Source organism: Cydia fagiglandana, chromosome Z (genome assembly GCF_963556715.1).
Source record: "Cydia fagiglandana chromosome Z, ilCydFagi1.1, whole genome shotgun sequence".
NCBI classification, from domain to species: domain Eukaryota; kingdom Metazoa; phylum Arthropoda; class Insecta; order Lepidoptera; family Tortricidae; genus Cydia; species Cydia fagiglandana.
The window spans coordinates 21,800,545-21,825,496 of NC_085959.1; the positions used below are offsets into that span (position 1 = coordinate 21,800,545).

General features: G+C 35.0%; 1 protein-coding gene across 1 annotated transcript in view; it reads left to right on the forward strand.

Moving 5' to 3' along the window:
* LOC134679049 (uncharacterized) overlaps positions 1–24,952 on the forward strand; it is a 47,497-nt gene that overhangs the window by 5,596 nt on the left and 16,949 nt on the right. The window contains exons 2-3 of the mRNA XM_063537864.1: positions 13,921–13,969; positions 20,171–20,355. Coding sequence (XP_063393934.1) covers positions 13,921–13,969; positions 20,171–20,355 — 234 coding nt within the window. The remainder of the gene's footprint in view (positions 1–13,920; positions 13,970–20,170; positions 20,356–24,952) is intronic.

Genomic DNA, 24,952 nt, shown 5'->3' on the forward strand with positions numbered 1-24,952 from the left:
TCTAAAAAGCTGGCAGATCCCATAATGAAGAAAAAATAAATGTTCCAACACCTAATGTGTTTACTGATGCATCGTCCGAGTTAAGATCATTTGTCGTTGTTTTCAATACAACAAGGAGTAGGTACAACAGCCTTAATGAAATTTAACTAACACCTGCTTAAAAGACATTTTTAAATTGTTTGGAACTATGATTGTCGTGAACTGGAACTAATCTCTTATAATTATGAAATAGTGATGGCCAAATATATCTAATGCCATAGAAATTAGGTTGTGTAACATATTTGGTCACTTTTCCCGCCACTATCTAATTTGATGTTCATTGTAAAACCACTTTAAACTTCTCGTCAACTGGTTAATCTTGGGTTAATCCTACTACGAGTTTGCCCAGGCAACAAGATTGTTTGCATCTAACATACTGATTGAAGTAGTATACCTACTTATATGTAAAGAAGAGAGAAAATCTATGTGGAATGCGAGAAATTAATTGCAGTGTTTTTGCGATGCCGATTTAATGCTGTAAAATATGCGTAATGAACAAGCGACATTTCAGGATATGAATTATGTACGAAAATTTATACTTACCATAATTGAAATTAGAATAATGCATTGAAAACCTGCTCCCGGTCCATCAGGAACTACTACACCACAAACTTATTAAGACATGGGGGACAGCTCGAGTCATCAGCTCTTATGTCGGAGAATTAAGAACATGTTTTTGAGTACGTAAATTTAATGCACTCAATTTTTTTCTCTTGACTGTACATATACGAAATATTTAGGCAACCAGCCTACGTTTCATAAGAAAATGTGAAGAAAACAGCTTGTCAGTGTATACTTCATTCCCGTTAACATTAGGTTGATGTTATCATTAATTTATTTTAGATACAATTATAAATTGTGGATAAATTCTTAGGAATTGATATTGTGATTGCCAGTTTTGTGGCAATTATTATAATATATTTAAGTACCTAATTTTATCTTTGTAATTAATGGTTTATTAGTTTTTAAAACCTCAGTAAAACTTTACTACGTTAAAACAAGAAATAAATAAAATATGAGGTTATGCGTGAATCGGTCATAGGTAAGGAAATAAGTAAATATAATATCTTTATCAAACGTGGGACCCTACAGAACCCTACAGAAATATAATATCTGGGGTCTAAGTATATATCAAATGTACTCATCCACATTTTCGTTTGTTTCATTTGTGTTGTGAAGGACATGTGTAATTATTGTCCCATATGTCTTTAGTGAACATAACACGCACCAGGAAAACCGCATATTGAACAGCACCAATAGCTGCTGTCCTTGTTGTAAAATACGTAAATAATAATATAAGGAATAAGGTACAACAAGAGTACAGTCGACGTCAATGTGCATGTATAATTTTGCTTTAGCGCTTTACATCTGTAAGGATCATTATTTATTAATAGCTTATATTTTGATCATTCTTACTTTTGGTTATGATTAATTTATAAAAGAGTATCAATTGATTCATACTTGTCACTGGTTCCCGCCATGTTGAATTATTATAAAAGGCGGGTATCTCAATGACAAGTGGCCAGTTCGAGTACGGACAAGTTAGAGTGAAGACGTCTTGAATAATTTATTGTAAATTGATTGTTATTATGTTTGTAACAAATGAATAAAGTTAAAATATTGGTACAAGTAATAGTTTTCATCATCATCCCGGTAATAGTCCAACAACTCAGAAGTTGGATCCAACAAAAATCGATAGGATTTTTGTCCACGCCGCACGAACGTAAGGTTTTCTTTTCTCTTTCGTTTGTATCAGTAAGTAAACTATGTTTAACGGAAAGTGTATTTAATTATGGTAAGTCAGTTCTTTATATTTCTTTTTTTTACTCCCTTTTATTTTAAATAAAATTGGTTTGATAACCTACCTTCAACGTCATGTCTTTATTAAATATACTGTATATATCATTAAAGATAATGATGATGATTTGCCCAATTTTGGTATGTGTATGTGTAGAAAGAACGTACGAACGGATGACGGGTAATCTCGCTTATAATAAGCTTATATCGCTTATCGCTTATAAGCGTTTCTGAATATTACATATGAGTGTAGTGAAAATCAGATCAAATGTCATTATAATGCTTCTATCTTATCAAACTCAATTGTATAATGGTGTACCACATCGATTATATCAAACTCAGGCTAAGAACTCATTATTTAGTTTTATTGCGTAGTAAGATAGCATAGTACAACTGTAGTAGCGGACTACAGTAGGATATTGTTTTATGTACATTAAGATTTACGATCTGCTGCACCTTTTGAGGTCAGTTTGCGTTACTAAAATTGTATGAATACACTAACTTTGTAACCGTGAAACCGATGAGTAAACTAAAAATAAAATCTTGCTAATTGAATACCTCTGAAGTAAACCCCTGATACGTTTGTATTAGCAATGCCTCTGTTACGAAGCGTTTTAAACGCGATTTGCGTCAGTGTATAACTTAGTATTGTTACGAATGCATCTAAGAGATTGCTTTTATTAAAATGTTGGGCATTATAATATATGACCTTTCGGAACTCCACTTTAAAATTATTCTGATCACTATGTAAGTTTATTCATAATATTGCGATTCCATGCGCACAATAACGACAAGATTGATACATTATTTAAAAGAAAATGACTTGTCGATCTAAGTTCAAATTGGAAACCATAATGCAGGGTACGTTATGTAACTTGTGTACCTAGTGCCTATCAGCTATTAATGTTTTATTTTAACCTAGTGGTTTTATGCTGATGTCGGTTTTCATTCAGCGACGCTGCCCAACGCAGCATTACTTATAAAAGCCTCGATGAAGCTGAATGACTAGAACACGTGTTTATAATTATCTCCCTCTTGTATGGAAATACAACACCTCTATGACATGTTGGATGTTAAACGTAATAATAGTATGAATCAGAGTTGGGCGCTAATAATTGCAATCTATGATTAAACTAAAATAAAGCTTAGTCAAATGATTTCATAAGGAGTAAAGTAGCGGTCGTAAAACGAACCTTATTTTAACTGTATCAACTAAAACATTAGTTTGAATAACCATGATAACCATTTGCTCGAATAATTAAAATAATTTCAAACCCGTGATCGATGATAAAATCATAAGTGTGTGATATCTAATTCAAGCTAATTGATAAACTCATAATAAATTTACAAAATAAGTTGCTGTTATTAAAACTAACATTCCCATTCTCATTTTTTTAATTTAACTAATTTTGCCCAACTCTGGTATGGACATACCTACTTACATCTATATTAAATCTCCATGTTATGGAGCGTATGTCGTTTGTTGAATATACGAGTAGTAACTCGTTAACGAATGTACTTATGTAATATGATCTTATTGTTTTTCTATTGCACACTCCTCAAGATACGTAACTCATAACTTTGTGCACTGAGCATTAAAGTATTTTTTGTGTCAATTTACACATACTAGATATCGTGAACTTGAATCTCAATGGATTCAATTTGATAACCGGTCACCTTTTGTTTAGACTGTATAACTGTATGTCATCACGCCTAAATTCTATGATTAACGAATGTAGTCAGTTTCATCATAACAACCTTGTAAGGACCAGTAATTTTGGCACGAGTACTTAATCAATGTATATAAATCTGTGTTACCATGATGATCATGGAGAAATAAGAGGTCGATGGGAAATCGATATGCTTAACTATTTGATATAATGTTTGATTGCGAGGTACGCATACTTTAAACATTTAGAAACTCATTTACCCCTTTATTTATAGGATGTGAATATTTTGAATGACGTTAAAGTAAAATAATATTCATAATTGCAGTGTTTTATCTGACAGTAACGTTTGCTACATTTTATTATTTTCGTTTGTTTTTGTAATAGTAGTAAATCATACTTACCTAAATGAAAAAAAATGACCTTAATTGGAATAATAGTGTATTCTGTGGATATCTCTGAAGTTGCGTGTAGTACTGTAAAAGTGTAAAGTTGTAACTTAAAACTACGCTTATGCATAATATGTAGAGTCATATGTAGAGTCATATGTAGAGTCATATGTAGAGTCATATGTAGAGTCATATGTAGAGTCATATGTAGAGTCATATGTAGAGTCATATGTAGAGTCATATGTAGAGTCATATGTAGAGTCATATGTAGAGTCATATGTAGAGTCATATGTAGAGTCATATGTAGAGTCATATGTAGAGTCATATGTAGAGTCATATGTAGAGTCAGAGCTATACGTAGCTATACGTTGAGTGGTTTTCATATAAAGAGTCGATGATGTATGTGCAGACACTGCAGACGCTAGTATCAGTAGATCTTGTGGAATCGATGTGTTTGTGTAGGTATACACAATATGCAACGCACGTGGATGGACGTGCGAGACTTTAACACACGTGGATGAACGTGTGAGACTTTGACGCGCGTGGATGAATGCGCTAGACTTTTATTCCAACATTCATAAATATATTTACAATTTAAAATAATTAGTCAAACATAAATATCAGTGTAAATTCAAAAAAAATACCTAAACAGTAATAATAAAGAGCAAAGAAATTTCTACACGTCTATTACTAATATGTTGAGTTCTCATCTGAGAGCAGGATAGATTTAAACGGTATGAAATATCATATTATGTGTGTTATACACGAGCTGGTAAAATCCTAAGATTGTAATAATTTTATATTCAGAAAAAAAATATATACCTGTTTTCTTAACGTTCAACTTGAACTAGGCTGGGCGCTTGAGCCATAGAGATTAGACATTCATAATGTACAATATATAAAAAAAACCCATGGTTATTAATGAGGAATATTAATGAGGTAAATTATTTGCAAAAGAAATAAAATAATAATATTCTTATGTTTAATTCATAAGTGAAGCTTTTACATTTACATGGGAAGTAATTTTTCCATTATTTCAATCATCATAGTACAACATGATTATGAACTTTTATATATCAAATAATAATTGATAAGGTGCTTCGCTTTTAATATACTGTCAAACTGTTCAATATTACTTGACACTTAAACATGATTGTTGTGCATATGTGAATTCACATATTTTTATATTATTATACTGTGTTCGATAATGAATAATTCATATGAAAGTCTCATTTATTTGAATGTCATTTTCAATACAAGTTATAAAGTTACAAAAATTAAATATATAGTTTTTATTTAATGAGGCTTCAGAAAACTGTTCTTAATTTGTCTCACATTAATTATTTACAAATATCTCGGTATAGTAAAATAATTTTATAAATAATATGCAAGATAAACTGTATTCTATATACCAACACTTTATTGTGTCCAGAGTTTTATACGTGAATTACAACAGTAATAATATTTTCATTGTGACTAATGAATTAATTTATTAATAAGTATTATTTTCGTAAAGCCAGAATAATTTTAATAATAAACATACTCCAAGCATACGTACAGATTTACATGCATTAATTGTCGAATCTGATTTAATTAGTATTATCATTAATTTTTTTAGATATGTCGAAGCAGTAACGTATTAGGATAACAAATGCACCGTAATACCTATTAGACTTTAGTTTCTGAAAAAAAACACGACTATAGCTGGAAATTAAATATTTGGTATTCAAACACAACTACAATAATAAACTTGTTGGTTTAGATAAAACCTGTTTAAATAAAAACAGTATTTCTCTTAATCACTTTGTAACATGAATATTATTCGATCTAGATTCGTTAAGAATATTGTTATAATAACCAAATACTTTTAAAAATAAATCTCAATGTAGATATTCGTCATTCATGTGGAATAATTAATTAACTAGTTTATGTCTGATGTTTAAATCCATTTCATGTGATGAGGAATTTGTTCTTGTAGTGAAGTTATGAACTTATGTAATAAAATTATTCATTCGTTCATTCAAATTTACTAAACCTAACGGCTACTTACTTAATGTTCGTATACCTACTTGATGGATCTTTAATTGCTATATTTATGACCTAAGGCGTGTAAGCAGTTCAAATGAGGATTAGTCGGTCGCATTCATATTAAAATATAAAACTTTGACTGTTGATAATAGCAGGTTAAAGGGCAATAGAACTACCTCTACAATAAGATTTACCAATATCAATCTCAATGATTTAGAATTTTAAAACTTATCAATTAAACTCTTCAAACAAGTTCAGTTATAATATCTTAATTAAAAAAAAATCGTTGGCAACAGGTAACATTCGAAGTAATATCGAAAGTTTATTATAAAAGGAATTATCATATAACCTAATACTGAAACTTCACTTAATCGCTCACTTGTGTTTATTACGTTTATGAAATTAAAACGTGTTAATTTAAATCAACATATTATATCATCAAATAATCAGTAGCCTAAACAAAAAAACATAATTTGTCATTTATATTATTATTATCAAGATGTTTTTATATCACGGCATAATTATGATTGCATTCATGTCAACTACGGGATGGGCCCAAAGATATAAAATCAGAACCATGCATTTTATAGGGATGTGACACTTATGTTCTATTTTCATTATTAAACTTTACTGCGCAATACATGATATAGCGATTTGAGGACTAGTTTATTTACAAATACTATAATAATTAATATAAATTAGGTACAATATTTGGTAACCATATCGTTCATGTACTAAAATATTTGAAACGTGAAACAATAAATTCATAACATGCTTAAATCGATATAACGATTAAAATATAAAGATTAATAATAAAATAAATCGATGAAATAAAACCACGAGTCTTAAGCATTCAATAATAATTTAAAAAAGGAAGTTTTAATTTCATATATCTAAAGAAAGTCTTGAAAGTTTCAGAACGACCCAGGAGCGTCCAGGTGAAAGGGCCAGGGTTTGGTATTCCATTACCACCCAGGAGTGCCCAGGTGAGAGGGTCGGGGTGAGGAATCACTTCCGACCCAGGAGTGCCTAGGTGAGATGGCCAGGGTGATGACATTCCTGTTCCTTAGCAGAACTAAGATGCTTCTACGCAGATGTACGATCGTTGACTACACCGCAGAGTCTTTGACAGCTGGCATCATGGCACGCCAAGCTGCGGCTAGTAGCGGCGCGAGATCCGGTGCCCGTGTTGCGCAGCATTAGCGTGGTTGACGGCATCTTCATCGAGGACAGCTTCAGATGTGTCCACGGCACTATCGCAGTGGGCAGAGCTTGCATGGTTTGTGGCACCCTTGCAGCTAATGAGAACGTGGCGACGGTTAGGCAGACGGCGCAACCCGCGGTGACGCAACTATCTTCTGTTGGGGAAGTGATCCGTGTATAGCGGTTTGAATATTTACGTGTGAAAGTGAATGGTGTTGTGTACGTATATTATATTATATTTCTTGAGCATAGTTGTTGAAATTTAACAAGTGTTAAAGAAAATTTAATAATGCTAGATTGCGTAATCTTACTATTACATAATGAATTTTCTGTTGTTTAATATTTTATTATATTTCGGCAGGCCGAACTAATTAAATTTATTCGTTTCTATGATGACATATAGTTTCTTCAACCTTGATAACAGACTTGTGAAAATTCTTTGAAAACCGTAATTTGAACGATTATTATATGGATTATGTTTTGGTATCGGCCACCTATTTCCTAATTATCATTAATTATCACTTTATTAATGCCTAATGATTAACGATAATACACATTATAATTATAATCTTATTAATAGTACATATCGTGCAATCATGAGTGCACATGAGTATTACGTGTTTGTAATTTTAATTTCTCTTGTTACTTATTATTATTTAATATGCATATTATGTGCATAAATATCATTCACACAGTAATATTAGATCAGTGAATCTTGGTTTGTTTTAATGTATACATTTTAATTTAATTCATTATTTTCATAAATTGGTCTTTTGTTTTTCTCATTTTAACTATTTTATATTAAGGTTTGGCGAAGGGTCTCGCCTCGAACAGGATGGCCGAGCTGTAAGGATCATTATTTATTAATAGCTTATATTTTGATCATTCTTACTTTTGGTTATGATTAATTTATAAAAGAGTATCAATTGATTCATACTTGTCACTGGTTCCCGCCATGTTGAATTATTATAAAAGGCGGGTATCTCAATGACAAGTGGCCAGTTCGAGTACGGACAAGTTAGAGTGAAGACGTCTTGAATAATTTATTGTAAATTGATTGTTATTATGTTTGTAACAAATGAATAAAGTTAAAATATTGGTACAAGTAATAGTTTTCATCATCATCCCGGTAATAGTCCAACACATCTTACATTGTAATAAGGCGATATAGATATCATTTGAGTTGACCATACATATTCGTACGTGCGGCAGGCGAGGGCTGCGATAAAATAAATGGCAAACGAACTGTCATTTATTTTGTTGCGGATATTTTTCATCACATTTCGTTATTTCCAGCTATTCCGTTATTTGAAGCCCATCGTGTCTGATACTTCTCAAACCATATAAGAACTGGAATAGGTCAATGCGCTTATCTGCATAAAATATGGGGCTGGACTGACGCTGAAAAATGCGACTGCGGAAACTGTAAACAAACTGTGCACCACATGCTTTTCGAATGCCACATCATAACCAAAGATGACGGATCACAGATGGATTTCAAAGACCTCACTATAGTTCGTTTTTTTTAGCATTAGAAAGAACTTGCAAGTAGGTAAGCGATCTTGACATGTCGTTGCTTATCATGAATAGTGACACAAAACAAAATGAAATGCCATTCGATTTTAAATCTTACCAGTAAAAGATAGAATATTAAATGCAATAGCATTTCATTTTGAGTTGTGCCACTGTTAATGATAAGCGTCGATGTATTTTAATTGAAAAACGCTTTTTAAAAACCAAAAACTATTACTTATGAAAGCAGAAGAATATAAATGATCGTATTAGATTCATAATTGTTACATATTTGCCGTAACTTATTTTTAAAGTGTCTTTCAATTAAAAGACACATCAAGGTTGTTTACCTTATGTCTAATGCTAAAAAAACGAACTATAGCGACGCTATCGAATACTTACGGAATGCTTAATTTAAGTTACGATTTGCATGTTAATACTAGAAACACAGTGTAAAATGCTATACGTTAAATAATTAATTACAATCACTTGAAAATTAGTAGGTAGGTATGTTGTCCAAAAAAACATCATTAGGTTTTTCCACTCGGTTTAAAGAATAAGTCTTTGTTACTACCCGACTTAGCCTACACAGTATAGCCATGGCTGTACTAAATGTTATTGTTATCAGATCCTATTGTCATCAGGTTACGATGGGATCCTGGAGAAATCCAAGGCACGCCTAAAGTGATCTGCGTATTTTTAGGGTTCCGTACCCAAAGGGTAAAACGGGACCCTATTACTAAGACTTCGCTGTCTGTCCGTCCGTCTGTCACCAGGCTGTATCTCACGAACCGTGATAGCTAGACAGTTGAAATTTTCACAGATGATGTATTTCTGTTGCCGCTATAACAACAAATACTAAAAACAGAATAAAATAAAGATTTAAATGGGGCTCCCGTACAACAAACGTGATTTTTGACCAAAGTTAAGCAACGTCGGGCGGGGTCAGTACTTGGATGGGTGACCGTTTTCTTTTTGCTTTTTTTTTGTTTTTTTTTTTGCATTATGGTACGGAACCCTTCGTGCGCGAGTCCGACTCGCACTTGCCCGGTTTTTATGGTAACTTGTGATTTTGCTCTAATAAACCACATTCAGTAAATTCATGGGAACTGCTGTTATTAATCAAAAATCATGGTATACCGTTTTGAAAGCTCGCTTTTGTTTTTGTTAAACATTATGTCACTTCTAAATGGATAATGTTGTGTTACTCATATCTCGTATTACTCGTAGTTTATTTTGATTCGCATTTGTCGTAATATTTAATAGATTGTCCACACACGTTAAGATGTCTGGAGTTATATTGAGCGAACGGGGAAAAAAATTGGCACCGGCTTAATTTTGACCGTCACACCTACCTCGAACTGATAGATTGTTATCGCTATAGGGCTAAATTAGTTGGCACTAATTGGTAATACAATAACAGCGTGTAGCTCCCCAACACAAACGTATGTTTACTGTATGTTGTGCGCTCAAGGTTCTTAGATCGCATACGACACAACACATTGACACTGTTATTAATCTTCATTAATGAGTAATGAGAGTAACTAGCTTAATAGATTGCTTTTTATTATAATTTAATAGATGATATTCTGCCTTTTACCTGTTTACACTTAATTAAGCTGCCATTCGTAAAAAAACTTATACTTGTAGGTAGAGTAGAGCTACCCGTTTTGCTACCGTTTGGCCAACTACTTTTGTTATAGTTTTTAGATTAATTTTTATTTTATTATTAAGCTTCATTTGTTCTACAGTCACGTTGTTATTTTTTTTTTGTTTTTCTTTAATTTTGTTTTGGGGCTGATTGCAGGTCCCGTCTGCTGGGTGAAAGCCTCCTCACTTTTTCTCCACTCATCCCTGTCTTGGGCTTTTTGGAGCCTGTCTTTTCCGGCGACGGAGGAGATGTCGTCTATCCACTTCTTTTTGGGTCTTCCTGGGCGCCTCCGTCCTACAGGTCCGGTCCATTTTGTCGCGTCTAATGTCCATCTTTTGTCCCCATATCTGGATACATGACCTGCCCATTGCTATTTTAGATGGAGAGTTTGTTGAAGAACGTCTGTAAGTTTGGTCTTTTGACGTATTATTTCGCTTCTAATTTCCTATATTTTCCTTATATTTAATATACTTCTCTCCAAAGATCGTTGACAGGTCGTTATAGCTTGACGTACTTTATTTGCGAATGTCCAAGTTTGGCTTCCGTAAGTTAGACTAGGCAGGATACAGGTGTCCATTACGATTTTCTTATGGGCTATGCTGTATTCGCCTTTCAAGTTTTTACATTAATCTATGAATGAAAATAATCCGAATAATTAATCAATGTGGTTGTGTGCCTGGGCCCAACTTTCGGAGCCATGCCCATATGGGCTTATATATGCTCAAACTAGCTGTTGCCCGCGACTTCGTCCGCGTGGAATCTTATCTTCAACATTTTACATCTTTAGTACCTATAATTTTCATATCCAAGCAATGTTGAAATTAAGTACTTTTCTTTTTTAGCAAGTTGTATGAAGTTTTAAGTCAAGTGGATTTTGATGTTGGTTGCTGAAATTACTTTTTTTGTATTCTCATAATAGGTACCTATGCTCTTATACAAAGATTCAAGTTCGGCACTCACAAAATATCTGATCTCCATACAAACTTTCAACCCCTTTCTCACCACCTTGGGGGATGATTTTCAAAAATGCTTGAATTAGTTTTCATGTTTTTTATTTTTATACCTTTTTTTTTGCAAAAATTCAAGTTCCTAGCTTAAAATTAAATGTACACCCCAAGACGAACTTTCATCCCCTTTTTAACCCCCTTAGGGCTTGAATTTCCAAAAACGTTGCAATTACTTTTTTTGTAATCGGCTAATATGTCTTTCTAAGTAGTTTCAAAGCATTTGTAATGGATTCAAACTTTGAACCCCATTTTAACCCTGCTAGGGGATGAATTTTACAAATCGCTGAAATCACTTTTATTGTCATCTAATAATATCCCCAAATACACAGATTCAAATCCCGCACTCGAAAAAATGTATGATATCCATACAAACTTTCAACCCCGTTTTCACCACAATAGGGGATGAATTTTCATAAAACGCTGATATAAATTTTTCTTGCATTTTAATTTAAAACGTTTTTACAAAGCTTCAAGTTCCTTGCTTAAAATAAAATTTGCACCCGCAGACGAACTTTCATCCCCTTTTTAGCCCCCTCAGGGGTTGAAATTCCAAAAACGTTGCAATTACTTTTTTTGTAATCGGCTATTATGCCTTTCTAAGAAGTTTGAAAACCATTTGTAATGGATTCAAACTTTCAAACCCTTTTTAACCATGTTAGGGGATGAAATTTACAAAACGCTGAAATTACTTTTCCTGTCTTCTAATAATATCCCTAAATACAAAGATTCAAGTCCCACACTCGAAAAAATGTTTGATATCCATACAAACTTTCAACCCCTTTTTCACCACCTTTGGGGATGAATTTTCTAAAACGCTGAAATCAGTTTTCTTGTATTTTAATAATATATCTTTTAACGAAGTTTCAAATTCCTAGCTCAAAAGAAAACTTTAACCCCATACAAACTTTCATCCCCTTTTTAACCCTGTTACGGGATGAATTTTACAAAACGCTGAAATTACTTTTATTGTCTTCTAATATTATCCCCAAATACAAAGATTCAAGTCCCGCGCTCGAAAAAATTTTTGATATCCATACAAACTTTCAACCCCTTTTCACCACCTTTGGGGATGAATTTTCTAAAACGCTGAAATTAGTTTTCTTGTTTTTGAATTTGATACGTTTTTACAAAGTTTCAAGTTCCTAGCTTAAAATAAAATTTGCTCCCGAAGACGAACTTTCATCCCCTTTTTAACCCCCTTAGGGGTTGAATTTCCAAAAACGTTGCAATCACTTTTTTTTCTTATCGGCTATTATGCCTTTCTACGAAGTTTCAAAGCATTTGTAATGGATTAAAATTTTCAACCCCTTTTTAACCCTGTTAGGGGATGAATTTTACAAAACGCTGAAATTACTTTTCCTGTCTTCTAATAATATCCCTAAATACAAAGATTCAAGTCCACCACTCGGAAATTTTTTTGATATCCATACAAACTTTCAACCCCTTTTTCACCACCTCAGGGGATGAATTTTCAAAAACGCTGAAATCAGTTTTCTTGTACTTTAATAATATATCTTTTTACGACGTTTCAAATTCCTAGCTTAAAAGAAAACTTTAACCCAATACTAACTTTAATCCCATTTTTAACCCCCTTAGGGGTTGAATTTCTCAAAATCGCTTCTTATCTCTTGTACACTTTATAAATGCAATCTGGTGTGCAAATTTCAACTTTCTGGCTTTTGTAGTTTGGGCTCTGCGTTGATGAATCAGTCAGTCAGTCAATCAGTCAGTCAGGACACTTGCATTTATATATATAGATTAATACTGAAACATATACTACAGCTTCGATAGCTTTTGAAAAAACTCCACAGAAAGTAAGCGTGATGCAGTTTTTGCAGTGCACCCGGACAGGGAACTTGTTAACTACTGAGATAAGACGATCAATGCAAATTTTGTGTAATTCCAACACTTGGTAATTTTGTTAAGGGTAGTAACGAGCGATTTTAGTTGACGCTTTTATTAATGACTCGATTTCAAAAATGTAGACAACAAGAGATCGTAAAACTCCCCGATTGAAATTACTTTTTTTTATTTCAAAGGCTTCACGAAAATCACGAACCTTCAACAGAACCATCGATCCAGGATTATATAATTCCGACAAATATCCCCAAATGAATTTTATTGTAGGTACATTATTGAAATTAATTTTATTGTACTTTGGTGGGAATCTAGCGCGTCTGGTACTTACTTATTTATGTGAGATACTATGCGGTATATTCTGTGTAGTGCCAATGTAGCTCCACATAGCAATCACTTTCTGAGCATATATGCATTATAATAATATATTTAAGAGGTGAGTCGTTTTTACAAAAGAAAGGAAGGAATCCAGATTGTATATTATTTCCAACCAAAACTTTACTAGGTTACAGTTGGCTAGATTAGAAAGAAAAAATCTTACTGTTTTACAACATGTGCATTTGATCACACTAAAACCGTGTGACCACAATACCTTCCGTCGCAAAATACACGCGACGCGCCATATCTTATTTGTATCATCCAATTTCCTGGCTTTACGGCCTCTTAAATGCAATTCGCTGCTCTCGGTAATCCAAAAAATCTGTTTGGTTGAGCATAATCAATATCGAGTTCTTGGTTGAATGATTGACTGTGTATTTCATTTGTTACAGAAAATTGAAGATAAAACGTCGGATATATCGGATGAATCCGAAGAAATAAGTAAGTATCAATATTCAATACCCATTATCCATAGTATCTACAATATAAAGCAAAAAATATTCCTATTTCGATTTCAATAACACCGTTCCTCAGCTTTCTTTACCATAAAAAGCTGCAGGCGACGGCAGATGACAACCACTGGCGGCTAACTAGAATTCCAGGTTATCAGCATGAGATCATTTGAATAATATGGTACAAAGTATTGTTTATTAAATTATCAGCACCTGACAATAATTTTTAGTATTTTTCAATTTTTTAACTTTTGTTCACACATTTTTCTCCTATTATTTTAACGGCCCCTAACACAAGCCCTATTGAGCTTACTGTGGGCCTAAGTCAATTTATGAAAGATTGACCCATAATATTTATTTATATTCAATTACGTATTGAACTTAGGGATCATAGTTGTATTACTGGTGTATAGTTGACTGACTTTGTATTACCTACCAGTACAAAATAGATTATATTGTTTAGAGATTCCAATTCCAACAAAACTTACAACTAAGTTGTCGCATTGCCTTTTTTTGGTTCGTTAAGAAACTAAAGCTGTGTCCTTAAACGTGGAGCGTATAGCCAAGCGTAGCCGATTGCTTCGTGCTTGTACGCGTGGCGCATACCTAATAAGGACATTGTCATGTTGGAGCCTACTATTAGTTCGAGAATTACGAGATTACAAATATTTGCTGCCTATATTATTTTTTGTTATATCCACATTTATTGAAAAACCAAACGTTTATTTACTTTCAAACTTTCAAAACAGTTTTGTGTGAAGCTATTTTTAAGTATAAAACTAGTAATATCTACTGCTTATGCTGTATTGGTTTTTCTTCTTAAATCTCACAACTCATGCAATTCTTTGCTGGTTTTCTCTAAAAAACGAATGTCATAAATGTCAGAAAGGGCAGTACCATGTCACCAAACATTTAAAAAGTAGTATACTTTTTTTAAACAGTACCTATACTTTGATCCTTGCGTAAACCTCCTCAGTAGGAAGTTTATATATTCCTTAGCCACATAAGCAGAGCGGGCGCATGAGAAAATTCCTCTGCAAAACCCTTTGTGCTTTGTTTATAAATAAGACAGTAATAAGTCATAATAAAATTGTCACATTCCAAAACTACGATACTATTTTTATAAGCTTTTATTTAACTTCGGGGCAAGTTAGTTAAGTATGTATGTATGTTATTTTGTTAGTGGGCAGGTAGGATTCCGATTCTGAAATTTTGAATACATATGTAAATCGAATGACAACGTATTATTATTTAAAAACGATTTCCACCTTGTTGGGAATTAATACTTCGAAAAAATCTAATTTGATTGGCCTACTAGTAAAAGTCGGTAACGTATTGTAAGTGTTTCTCCTGTACATAATGATACGAAGCTAAATTCAAGTATTTTCAAGTACTCTTCAGATAGTAACATATTGTGATTAGAAGCAATTGATCCTCATACCCAGGTGCACTTTGGTTGCTTACTAACAATACTAACAGGTGAGATTGTGTGATCATAGATTATTATAATTTTATTTATTTACATAGGTAGTGTCGTGAGGGTAACCCACCAGAAACTAATGTTAAGTTACAATCGAAGGTGTGCAAGCTATTTGATAAGAATCCGAGTATCGCCTCCCAGGATGTGGCGAAAAAAGTAGGAACAAGGCAAATGCCCAAAAAAATAAATAAGAATGCGGCATTACAACATATAAGAAGCAAAAGGCTCCGAAGAAAACTGTGGATCAATATAATATTGCTGCTAGACGTTCTAGCTTATTGTATACCTTGTTGATGGAGAAATATGTTGCCTAATTATTGACGATGAAACCTACGTTAAGGCAGATTTCAAGTTGATCGAAAAATCGATCTAGCTAGGTCTTATTTCTGGGAAAACTCATTTTTGAGTCTTTATATGTTTTCCGAGCAAAACTTGCTAAATTGACAAAATTGTTAACCGATGTTTCCATGCAAAGTTCGATGAATCACATCAAAAGTAAAGTTTGGGTATTTTCTCGTCGTTCGTTAAATAGCCATATTTTATAGATTTTACGTTATATTATAGGAGTATATGTATAAAATTTGTCATACACATATGGATTTTGTATTTTCCTTTCTGTAGCATGTGCACATTTGTTTCTCTTTAGGATTCCGTACCTAAGGGGTAGAAACGGGATCCTATAACTAAGACTCCACTGTCCGTCTATCTGTCGTGTCTGTCACCAGGCTGTATCACAGCTACACAGCTGAAATTTTCAGCGATGATTTATTCTGTGGCCGCTATAACAACAAATACTAAAAAGTACGGAACCCTCGGTGGGCTAAGCCGTCTCGCACTTCTCCGGTTTTTCTTTTCTCGGACTGATAATGAAATGCGGTGTGTTCATTTGTTCAACTCTGGACCAATTAGAACTAGGTATAGGTGCGACATCTTTCGAGCGCCATAATATCTCAACTAAAAACCGGGCAAGTGCGAGTCGGACTTGCGCACGAAGGGTTCCGTACCACAATGCAAAAAAAAAAACAAAAAAGCAAAAAAAAAAACGGTCACCCATCCAAGTACTGACCCCTCCCGACGTTGCTTAACTTTAGTCAAAAATCACGTTTGTTGTATGGGAGCCCCATTTAAATCTTTATTTTATTCTGTTTTTAGTATTTGTTGTTATAGCGGCAACAGAAATACATCATCTGTGAAAATTTCAACTGTCTAGCTATCACGGTTCGTGAGATACAGCCTAGTGACAGACGGACGGACGGACGGACGGACGGACGGACAGCGAAGTCTTAGTAATAGGGTCCCGTTTTACCCTTGGGTACGGAACCCTAAAAAGCGGCTAACCCACTCATCATCTTGTTAACAAGGTGTACGTACTTCTAATCACGTAATACCTGAAAGTATAACTTCTCTTTTCGTGGCTATTGAAATATTATTACTAACGTATAGAACCGGCACAGATAACCAGTATTTTGCGCCATGTGTTGATGTTATTTAAGGGGCCCAATGATTAACAGTCCGCCGGACGGTATCGGCCTGTCAGTTAGAACAAAATTTTGACAGTTCCGAACAACTGACAGGCCGATACCGTCCGGCGGACTGTTAATTAATCAGTGGGCCCCTTTTTAACAACAAACCATAGAAGCGGACCATAGAGCGTATAAGCGCCATGAATTTTACGGCGCTTACAACGTTTTGATGGCGTGGTAGATTGTGATTGCGACAACTTCATTATGACTTGTCTATAGGCAGGCGTGGCTCACTCCGCGATTTCGTCGCTTTGCTACAGGTAGCTAAAAGTACATCCGTTCGACCCTAATTTTGGGGTTTGCCATAAGCCGCGCGTGGCGCTGTCGCTACCTAGCGGCCATATCTGTGCTGATCGTGACAGACGCGTTTTGTTAGAGAGTGAGTCTTATGTACCTAGTACTATTATTTATTCTGTGCTATAGATGCCTAGTTATAAAATAATGTTCGTTGCCGCGGCTGTTAGCAATCGTTGGAAATAATTTCGGAGGTTTTCATCAAAGATAAAGATAAAAAATAGTTTATTCAAGTAGGCATATTACACTGCGCTTATGAACGTCAAATAAAGCTATACCGCATTTTATTGTATTGAATAAAAAGCGCAAACTTATTTTTATGAAATTTTACGTTGAACTGAACGTCGATTTCAATCGTTATATTTATATAACCGGTGACGACAAATGTAAATGCAAAAAGTTAACACCACCCCAACTAGGTACAGTAAGTATTACGGTAATTGGGAATATTGCCCAAGACTCTGCATAGAGGCCGCTACTAGTACAAACTGAGGGCCTACCGCGAAACACGAAAATCGAATTTTCGTTATCTGCCTTTCTAACACGCTTGCATATTCGAGCGATAGAGACGCAGATAACTAATTTCGATTTTAGCGTTTCGCAGTAAACTCTCTGTAAACAAACCGCCTTAATGCATCGAAGTCATGGTGAAGCTTGTAAAAAATAGGCATAGTACGTACGAGTATGTATAGGTTATGATTTTATGAATATGATTTATATGATGATAAATCGAAATTTGCTCCTAGGAAGCACTATACAAATAGACACCTTCCTTCACACAAGTTATATTCTTATAACGGCGGAACTAAAACTTAGGTACTGTAATGCCGTATTACCAGGCGTGGCTCACTCCGCGATTTCGTCGCTAAAAGTACATCCGTTCGGCCCCAATTTTGGGGTTTGCCATAAGCCGCGCGTGGCGCTGTTGCCACCTAGCGGCCATATCTGTGCTGATCTTAACAGACGCGTTTTGTTAGAGAGTCTTCTGTACCTAGTACTATTATTTATCCTGTGGTATTACCTAAATACTTAGAAAAGTGAACATCAACGAGCCTCGTACAAGCTTTTACTAGTTTTTATCAACGCTTTAGTAAACATTGTGTTTGATAAATAGATCTGATAGATCTATCGTTATCACTAGAATCGAGGAATCGTTCGTCCCGTCATCTAATTTCTATATTTTATACTCTTTATTGCACAACTCACATAGTTAACAATAAGTACATGTTCAGAATTGGTAATATTATTTATTATTTAGGTACTCTAGATACTATCCCCCATATTCATAAACGTTTACTAAAGTTAACAAGCCGATAATAATCGTTTGTCCCTTTCCAACGTATTGGTGTGATGAATGAATGAATGAATGATTGTTTATTTGCGGAATATGGGTTACAATAAGTTGTTACAATATTAGTTATATAGTCCATCATACTCTACTTAATTAAGCATGCAAATATAAAATCTAGATTTCGTGGCTGGAAGTCACACAAAATAAAGATGCCTTATTACTAAAATAAATGTAAATGCTTACATTAAACTACAACTAGCTCCTATTACTAAACTTAGCATTTAAAAACTCGCTTATAGAGTAAATACATAATTCACATAGCCACATATGCAATTTTTTCTTGAATTGCGTTAAAGGAAGATTTTTGACATCGCTAGGAATTTTATTAAATATTTTAACACACATAAAATAAGGCGTGCGAGTTGTTTGTTTCAGGCGTGCTTTAGGTACATTCAATAGGTTTTTTTGCCTTGACATCCGATTGTTGTATGTTATAACATCAACATTTTCATTAAAGTATTGCTTGTTTGTATGGACAAATACGGCAATCTCATAAATATATAGAGAGGGTAGAGACAAAAGCTTGTAGCGCTTAAAGACCGGTTTACACGAGTCAAGAGGCTTTAGTGAAAATATTGCTCTTACACATTTCTTCTGTTTGACAAATGCTTTTGTCATATCAGTGGAGTTTCCCCATATGATCAAACCATAACGAAGAATAGACATGATGTACCCATGGTATGCTACAAGTGCCGCCTCTCGCGATACAGTTTCACGTAGTCTTCGTAGTGGGAAAATGAATTTATTTAATTTCTTACAAACCTGTTCCACATGAGTTTTAAAATCGCCTAATTCATCTAAATGGATTCCCAAGAATTTGACACTTTTTTCTTGATCAACAGGGTCCCCCTTAAAATTAATTGGATGGATGGATGGATGGAAAGGGACAAACGATTATTATCGGCTTGTCAACTTTAGTAAACGTTTATGAATAAGAGGGTTAATATTTAAACCAAAGTCGTCTTAAAATCTACTTAATAATTTATATACACACTAAATTTAATGTCCTAATAATATTTTAATATTTTATTAAAACATCATCTTCCTAGCATTGTCCCAGCATTTTGCCACGGCTCATAGGAGCCTGGGGTCCGATTGGCAACTAATCCCAAAAATTGCACTGAATCCCAAGAGGTGACCATTTAAATCAGAGGGCTAACTAGGACTTATTGGGATTAGTCCGGTTTCTTCACGACGTTTTCCTTTACAAAAAAAGCAAGCGTAATGCAATTTCGTACAAAAAGTTCCGAAAAACTCATTGGTACGAGCCAGTGTTTGAACCTACGACCAGCGGATTGCAAGTCGCACGCTCTTACCGCTCGCTAGGCCACCAGCTTAGTTTGGGGCTAGGTTGATCTGTGTAAGATGTCCCCAATATTTATTTTTATTTTATTTTATTTAAATAATATCTAATGATCGGAGGTAATCGTTGAATGTACCTATAGTTTCAGATTTTCCCATACTGACCGATCTAAATGGGCCATCCTGTATATGCGTACTAACGTAACAATACATGACATATACTTATTGTCTTTGTTTCAGTTCAAGAAATCCCGCGAAGGAAAAACTCTAAGGACTATTCGGAAGAGCTTGAAAACATGCCCAAAAAACATGTTAATACAGGGAGGTTTCTGACAATGCACAAACGACGCAAGAAAAGACTTTTGACAAGATCATTGTGTCATGAAGTAGCTTTGCTAGATGATTTACACCCCGGACAAGTCCAAGTAAGTGTAAAACCTTGCCGTATTTAATGTCAATAATGATTAATGACATTAAATACTAAGGGGGTAACCTTAGGCCAACTTGCACCATTCCACTAACCCGGGCATAAACGGTTAAACCTTTTTTTATTCTCGCAGGGGTAAATACATTTACGTATCTCACCCCCGGGCTGCGAAGGCCCGTTGGGGATGGGGTGGTATGTGGAACTCGCTCCTCCCGTATTTCCTCTGTTACTCAGAGGGAGGGGAGGAGAATACCCACTAACTTCCCCTGCGGCGTTATCCTCTCTGCCGTTTATGGGGAGCATCATGAGGTCACGAGTATTCTACCACGATGCTCCCCCGATAAACGGTTAAACCTGGAGTTACCATGGTTACCCGTACAATTTGACACTGCGTTGACGGTTAAACTGCTTAACCCCGGGTTAGTGGGAGTGGGCCTTAATCATAAACCTTTACGGGCGCGATTTAATTAAATCAATTTTTCCGTTTCTTAGAAATACATAAGTAAAAATGTCAGGTGAACACAAACGATTATTAGCTAGTCGAGGTTTGTAGCGCGTTTAGTTATGAGTAAGCGGGTTAGGCACACACACAACATTAGTTAAGCTTTCATGCGATCAAATATTTCACTAGGTACGTTTTTGTGGCAAAGTCAGCTGCAGAGATAGTTCAACTATTTCTTCACCTGACTGTACATTCCATGCGCAAGTTTAAAATTGTGTGCAGGTACGGCGTATTTAAGCTTTGGTCGTTTTATTTTTGAAAGCTGCTAGCCTAGGTCCATCGTTTGTGACTGACCGTTTGTTCTCACACAACTCCTATAGACGGTAATCTAAATTGATTAACTCCTTCAATAGCGATGCATTCAACAACGCTACCTATACAAAATTTGCTTTCTGGTTGGAACTGTAATAAAATACCCTATATATAAATAACACTTGCACTGCGTGGGCTATCAACATCGCCATTATTAGAGTTAGACCAAGAAAAATCTGCAGAGATTTTGATAGCCACGCAATGCAAGTGTTATTTTAAACGTCATACTTGTTAGAAATTATGACGTATAAATAACACTTGCACTGCGTGGGCTATCAACATCGCTATTATTAGAGTTAGACCAAGAAAAATCTGCAGAGATTTTGATAGCCACGCAATGCAAGTGTTATTTTAAACGTCATACTTGTTAGAAATTATGACGTATAAATAACACTTGCACTGCGTGGGCTATCAACATCGCTGCAGACTTTTCTTGGTGTAACTCTACGGTACTTCATACAGTAACTAACTGTAAGACTGTAACCACGTTCCATTGTGCGAAGTCTGTCTACAAATTTAAATGCCATTTGTTTATATTCATGAAGCGTCTATAACACTATGTATATGTATGTTCATGTGACACACTATTGGATGCTCTTTTGCGTTTCAAGTAACATTAGCAAGGTCACATGTCATACTTCTGTTATGTAGGGAAATAATGATGCCAAGAATCGGATTAATGAAAAAGCTAAAATATTGATATAAACATCACAACAAGCAAGAACTGCTCTTATACTGGCGAATGATATGATAACTCACTTATATAAATAACATAATTTAGTACACTAAATTACTATACTTATGTCGTGCGGCGAGTGATAGTTCCTATGTCCGTTCTTTTTTTTAAGGAGTAGTTGTCATATAAAATATTTGTGGAGAGTCATTCGACGAAGCCGCCTAGACACTAGACAGGGCAATCGTGCGGGGTGCGAGGCGTGCAATGCGCGCACCCGAGTTGCATTCATCGCCATTGTTAGTAGCTCGGTACTACTTTCAGGGCTAGCGTGTCTTATAGTAAGTCAAGTGTAAGTCTTGGGCGATTGTGTAAAAGTCTGACAATCCTAGTGCGGTTCTTGTGAGGCTTTTACGTAAACATTAAAGGCGTCGGTCCACTTACTTTTTACACTGTGAATGACTTTAGCATCCAGTGGTCACTGGTTATTTTAAATAAAGAAACATGTAACCGCTAAGGTTGTTTGCATTGCGTTTCATTATTCATAATTTGTAGCATTATGTGCGGAAGTCTGTAACCCCGATTTGTATACCATATTGTACAGTGAGCCCAAATAGGTAGGATGTTATTAAACAACGCACACAAAATATCTGCCACACTTACACTTACAGTTTTACAAATTATACAACACAATTCGCTACGTGCACGACTGTCACGCAACCTAGCGTCCGCAAATCTAGGGGAAAACGTCAATTCACTACATCACAAAGAATTACACCAAAACTGAAAAACTACTGAACGGATTTTCACACGATTTTCATCTATAGAGTGATTCATGGTTCTTAAGGAATGATTAGGTACATATAACTTGTTAAGGTTTTGTTTAAATTGGTTGAAATATGACGAAGTTGTAGGAATAAATCACGCTGGCTAGGAGCTTTACTCGAAACCGCTGACTAATCCTTTTGAGCTATGTGAGGTTTTCTCTCTTTATCGGGTCTAAAAAAAGTCCGCGATGGTGTACATGTCTATCTTTTAAGGATAACTTATTATTTATACCCATTAGTAACTTCAAGAAAAAGATCACATATAATATGTGGCATTTGCAAAGCTATTTACATGGGTACAGTATAAGTAATTATGAAATTAAATACGTTAGTTATATTAAGCATTTCATTCAGATTACAATGGTCCCTTACACCATACGATTTAAATGAATATCTCAGGAATAATTTTAAATTAAGGTTCCATTTCGAGCCATATAACTTGTATGAAATGCTAAAGATGCTATACTTCTTTGTGTCCAATTTTCACCACCGTATGCGCTGCGATCGCTTTACTTACCCCCACCATGCACTTCGCTCATAGCCAATAGGCTACATTGCTTGCTACTCAAGTCAGTTTATTTTTTCGAAAGGTCAAAACGATTTATAGTCACTTGATAAATACATATACAAAACAGTCAATTCTATCTGTAAACACATTAGTTTTGTAGATACTTTTTACGCGTTGTCCTATACAATACTATCGCAGGTGACTGTACCCGCCCATGTATGTTTTGCTACCAATAGGCATATACTTATATGTTCTTGGCCTCTCCAACTGAAATATAACTATTATGTTGTTTGCGTGACACACATGCAGCGAATGTTGTGATTCGTTCCTGATGCAGGAATCATTGACGATCAGCCAAGTACCTAGATTGTTGTCTTTGTTTTTAAGCTAATATTAACTTCGGGCATACGGGACGAAGGAAGGTCGTTGACACGACACATTCAGAATTCAGCTTGATGCAAGAGAATCTTTCGGTAAGGTTCAGTGTTCAAAGGTTTAGTATTCGGACGGACTACATTGCTGTCGGCTCCTATAGGTCAACGCGCAAGTCCAGACGTCTCTTGATATTTAGTGCTATTCACAAAGATGAAAATTACTATCACGCGCGTCCCGTGTCTTAACAGGAAATCTCTACATATCCATACATATATCATACCCCCCCCCCCCAATCACTATACTAGTTACTGTTACTAGTTATTGGTCTTACAGGGAAAAAAGTTGTCGTTTAACCCCTTGTTCTAATATTGATACCCGAGCAAGCGGAGCTAAAGACTCCAAAATTGAACTAGAGCGTAGTGAGTGGTCCGAAATTTAGATCTAGACTCTAGATTCTAGAGTGTTGCGAGGGTTTCAAGGCACGAAGATTAAGCACACTTCTCCCGAGTGAAAAATCGGAGCTAAGATACGTCGCTTTACAAACCGCCAAGCGTAGCCTGAAATACAAAAATATAAATATTGCTTGAATCGATGCTTATTAAACCTATAATTTATGAATCATTACTTATTTTTAATACATTTCTACTACCTATTTTGTTGAGCTGTAGCTTTACCACGAGCTGGATTCTGCCATATTCGGTAAAGTCTGTGTAACTTAGTTAACTTACTTTCTATACATCTCGCTCGCACTAATATGCCAGTACGACTAGTAAGTGCGAGATACATAGAAAGTACCTAAGCTACACACACGCTAGCAAATATGTCAGTGTCAGGTCAGTGTTAGCCTCGTGGTAAGGCTAAAGATAATTTATTCACGTTCTGCTTTTTACTTGCTCTATGCGGCTGAGTAACATCTCTATCACTGCTACGCGAATTTAACACATGTAAAGCTTATAATTTAAGTACCTACCTACTTTGTCAACGTAGTACCTAAGTACTTTGTACTTGCTTAACTATAAATGTTTAATTCTGATTTTTTTTAAATTATATTTAAGTCAGTGCTCGGTAAACTTTAAAGAAATGGAGCCAGCCACTGTTAAATTTCGGAGAATCCTTCGATATCGACTAATTTCATAGTGCTGTGATAAAATTGGCTAAGACTTAGCAATCGCATTGCGTGCTAAACCTAATAGTTCATTTTGAAAATTAGAAGAGCAGCAATGTTACCTAGAAGCGGACCCCTGACTTTGGTAACTAGGCATGTTCAACAACGTCTGCCTGTTACTCTAACCTACCGGTACCAGAAACCACAAAGGAACACTTAATGAAAATGTATTCCTACAAGTGTACACAATTAGGTACCAGACAAGCGTGTAGGTAGTATAGTCAGACCGTAAA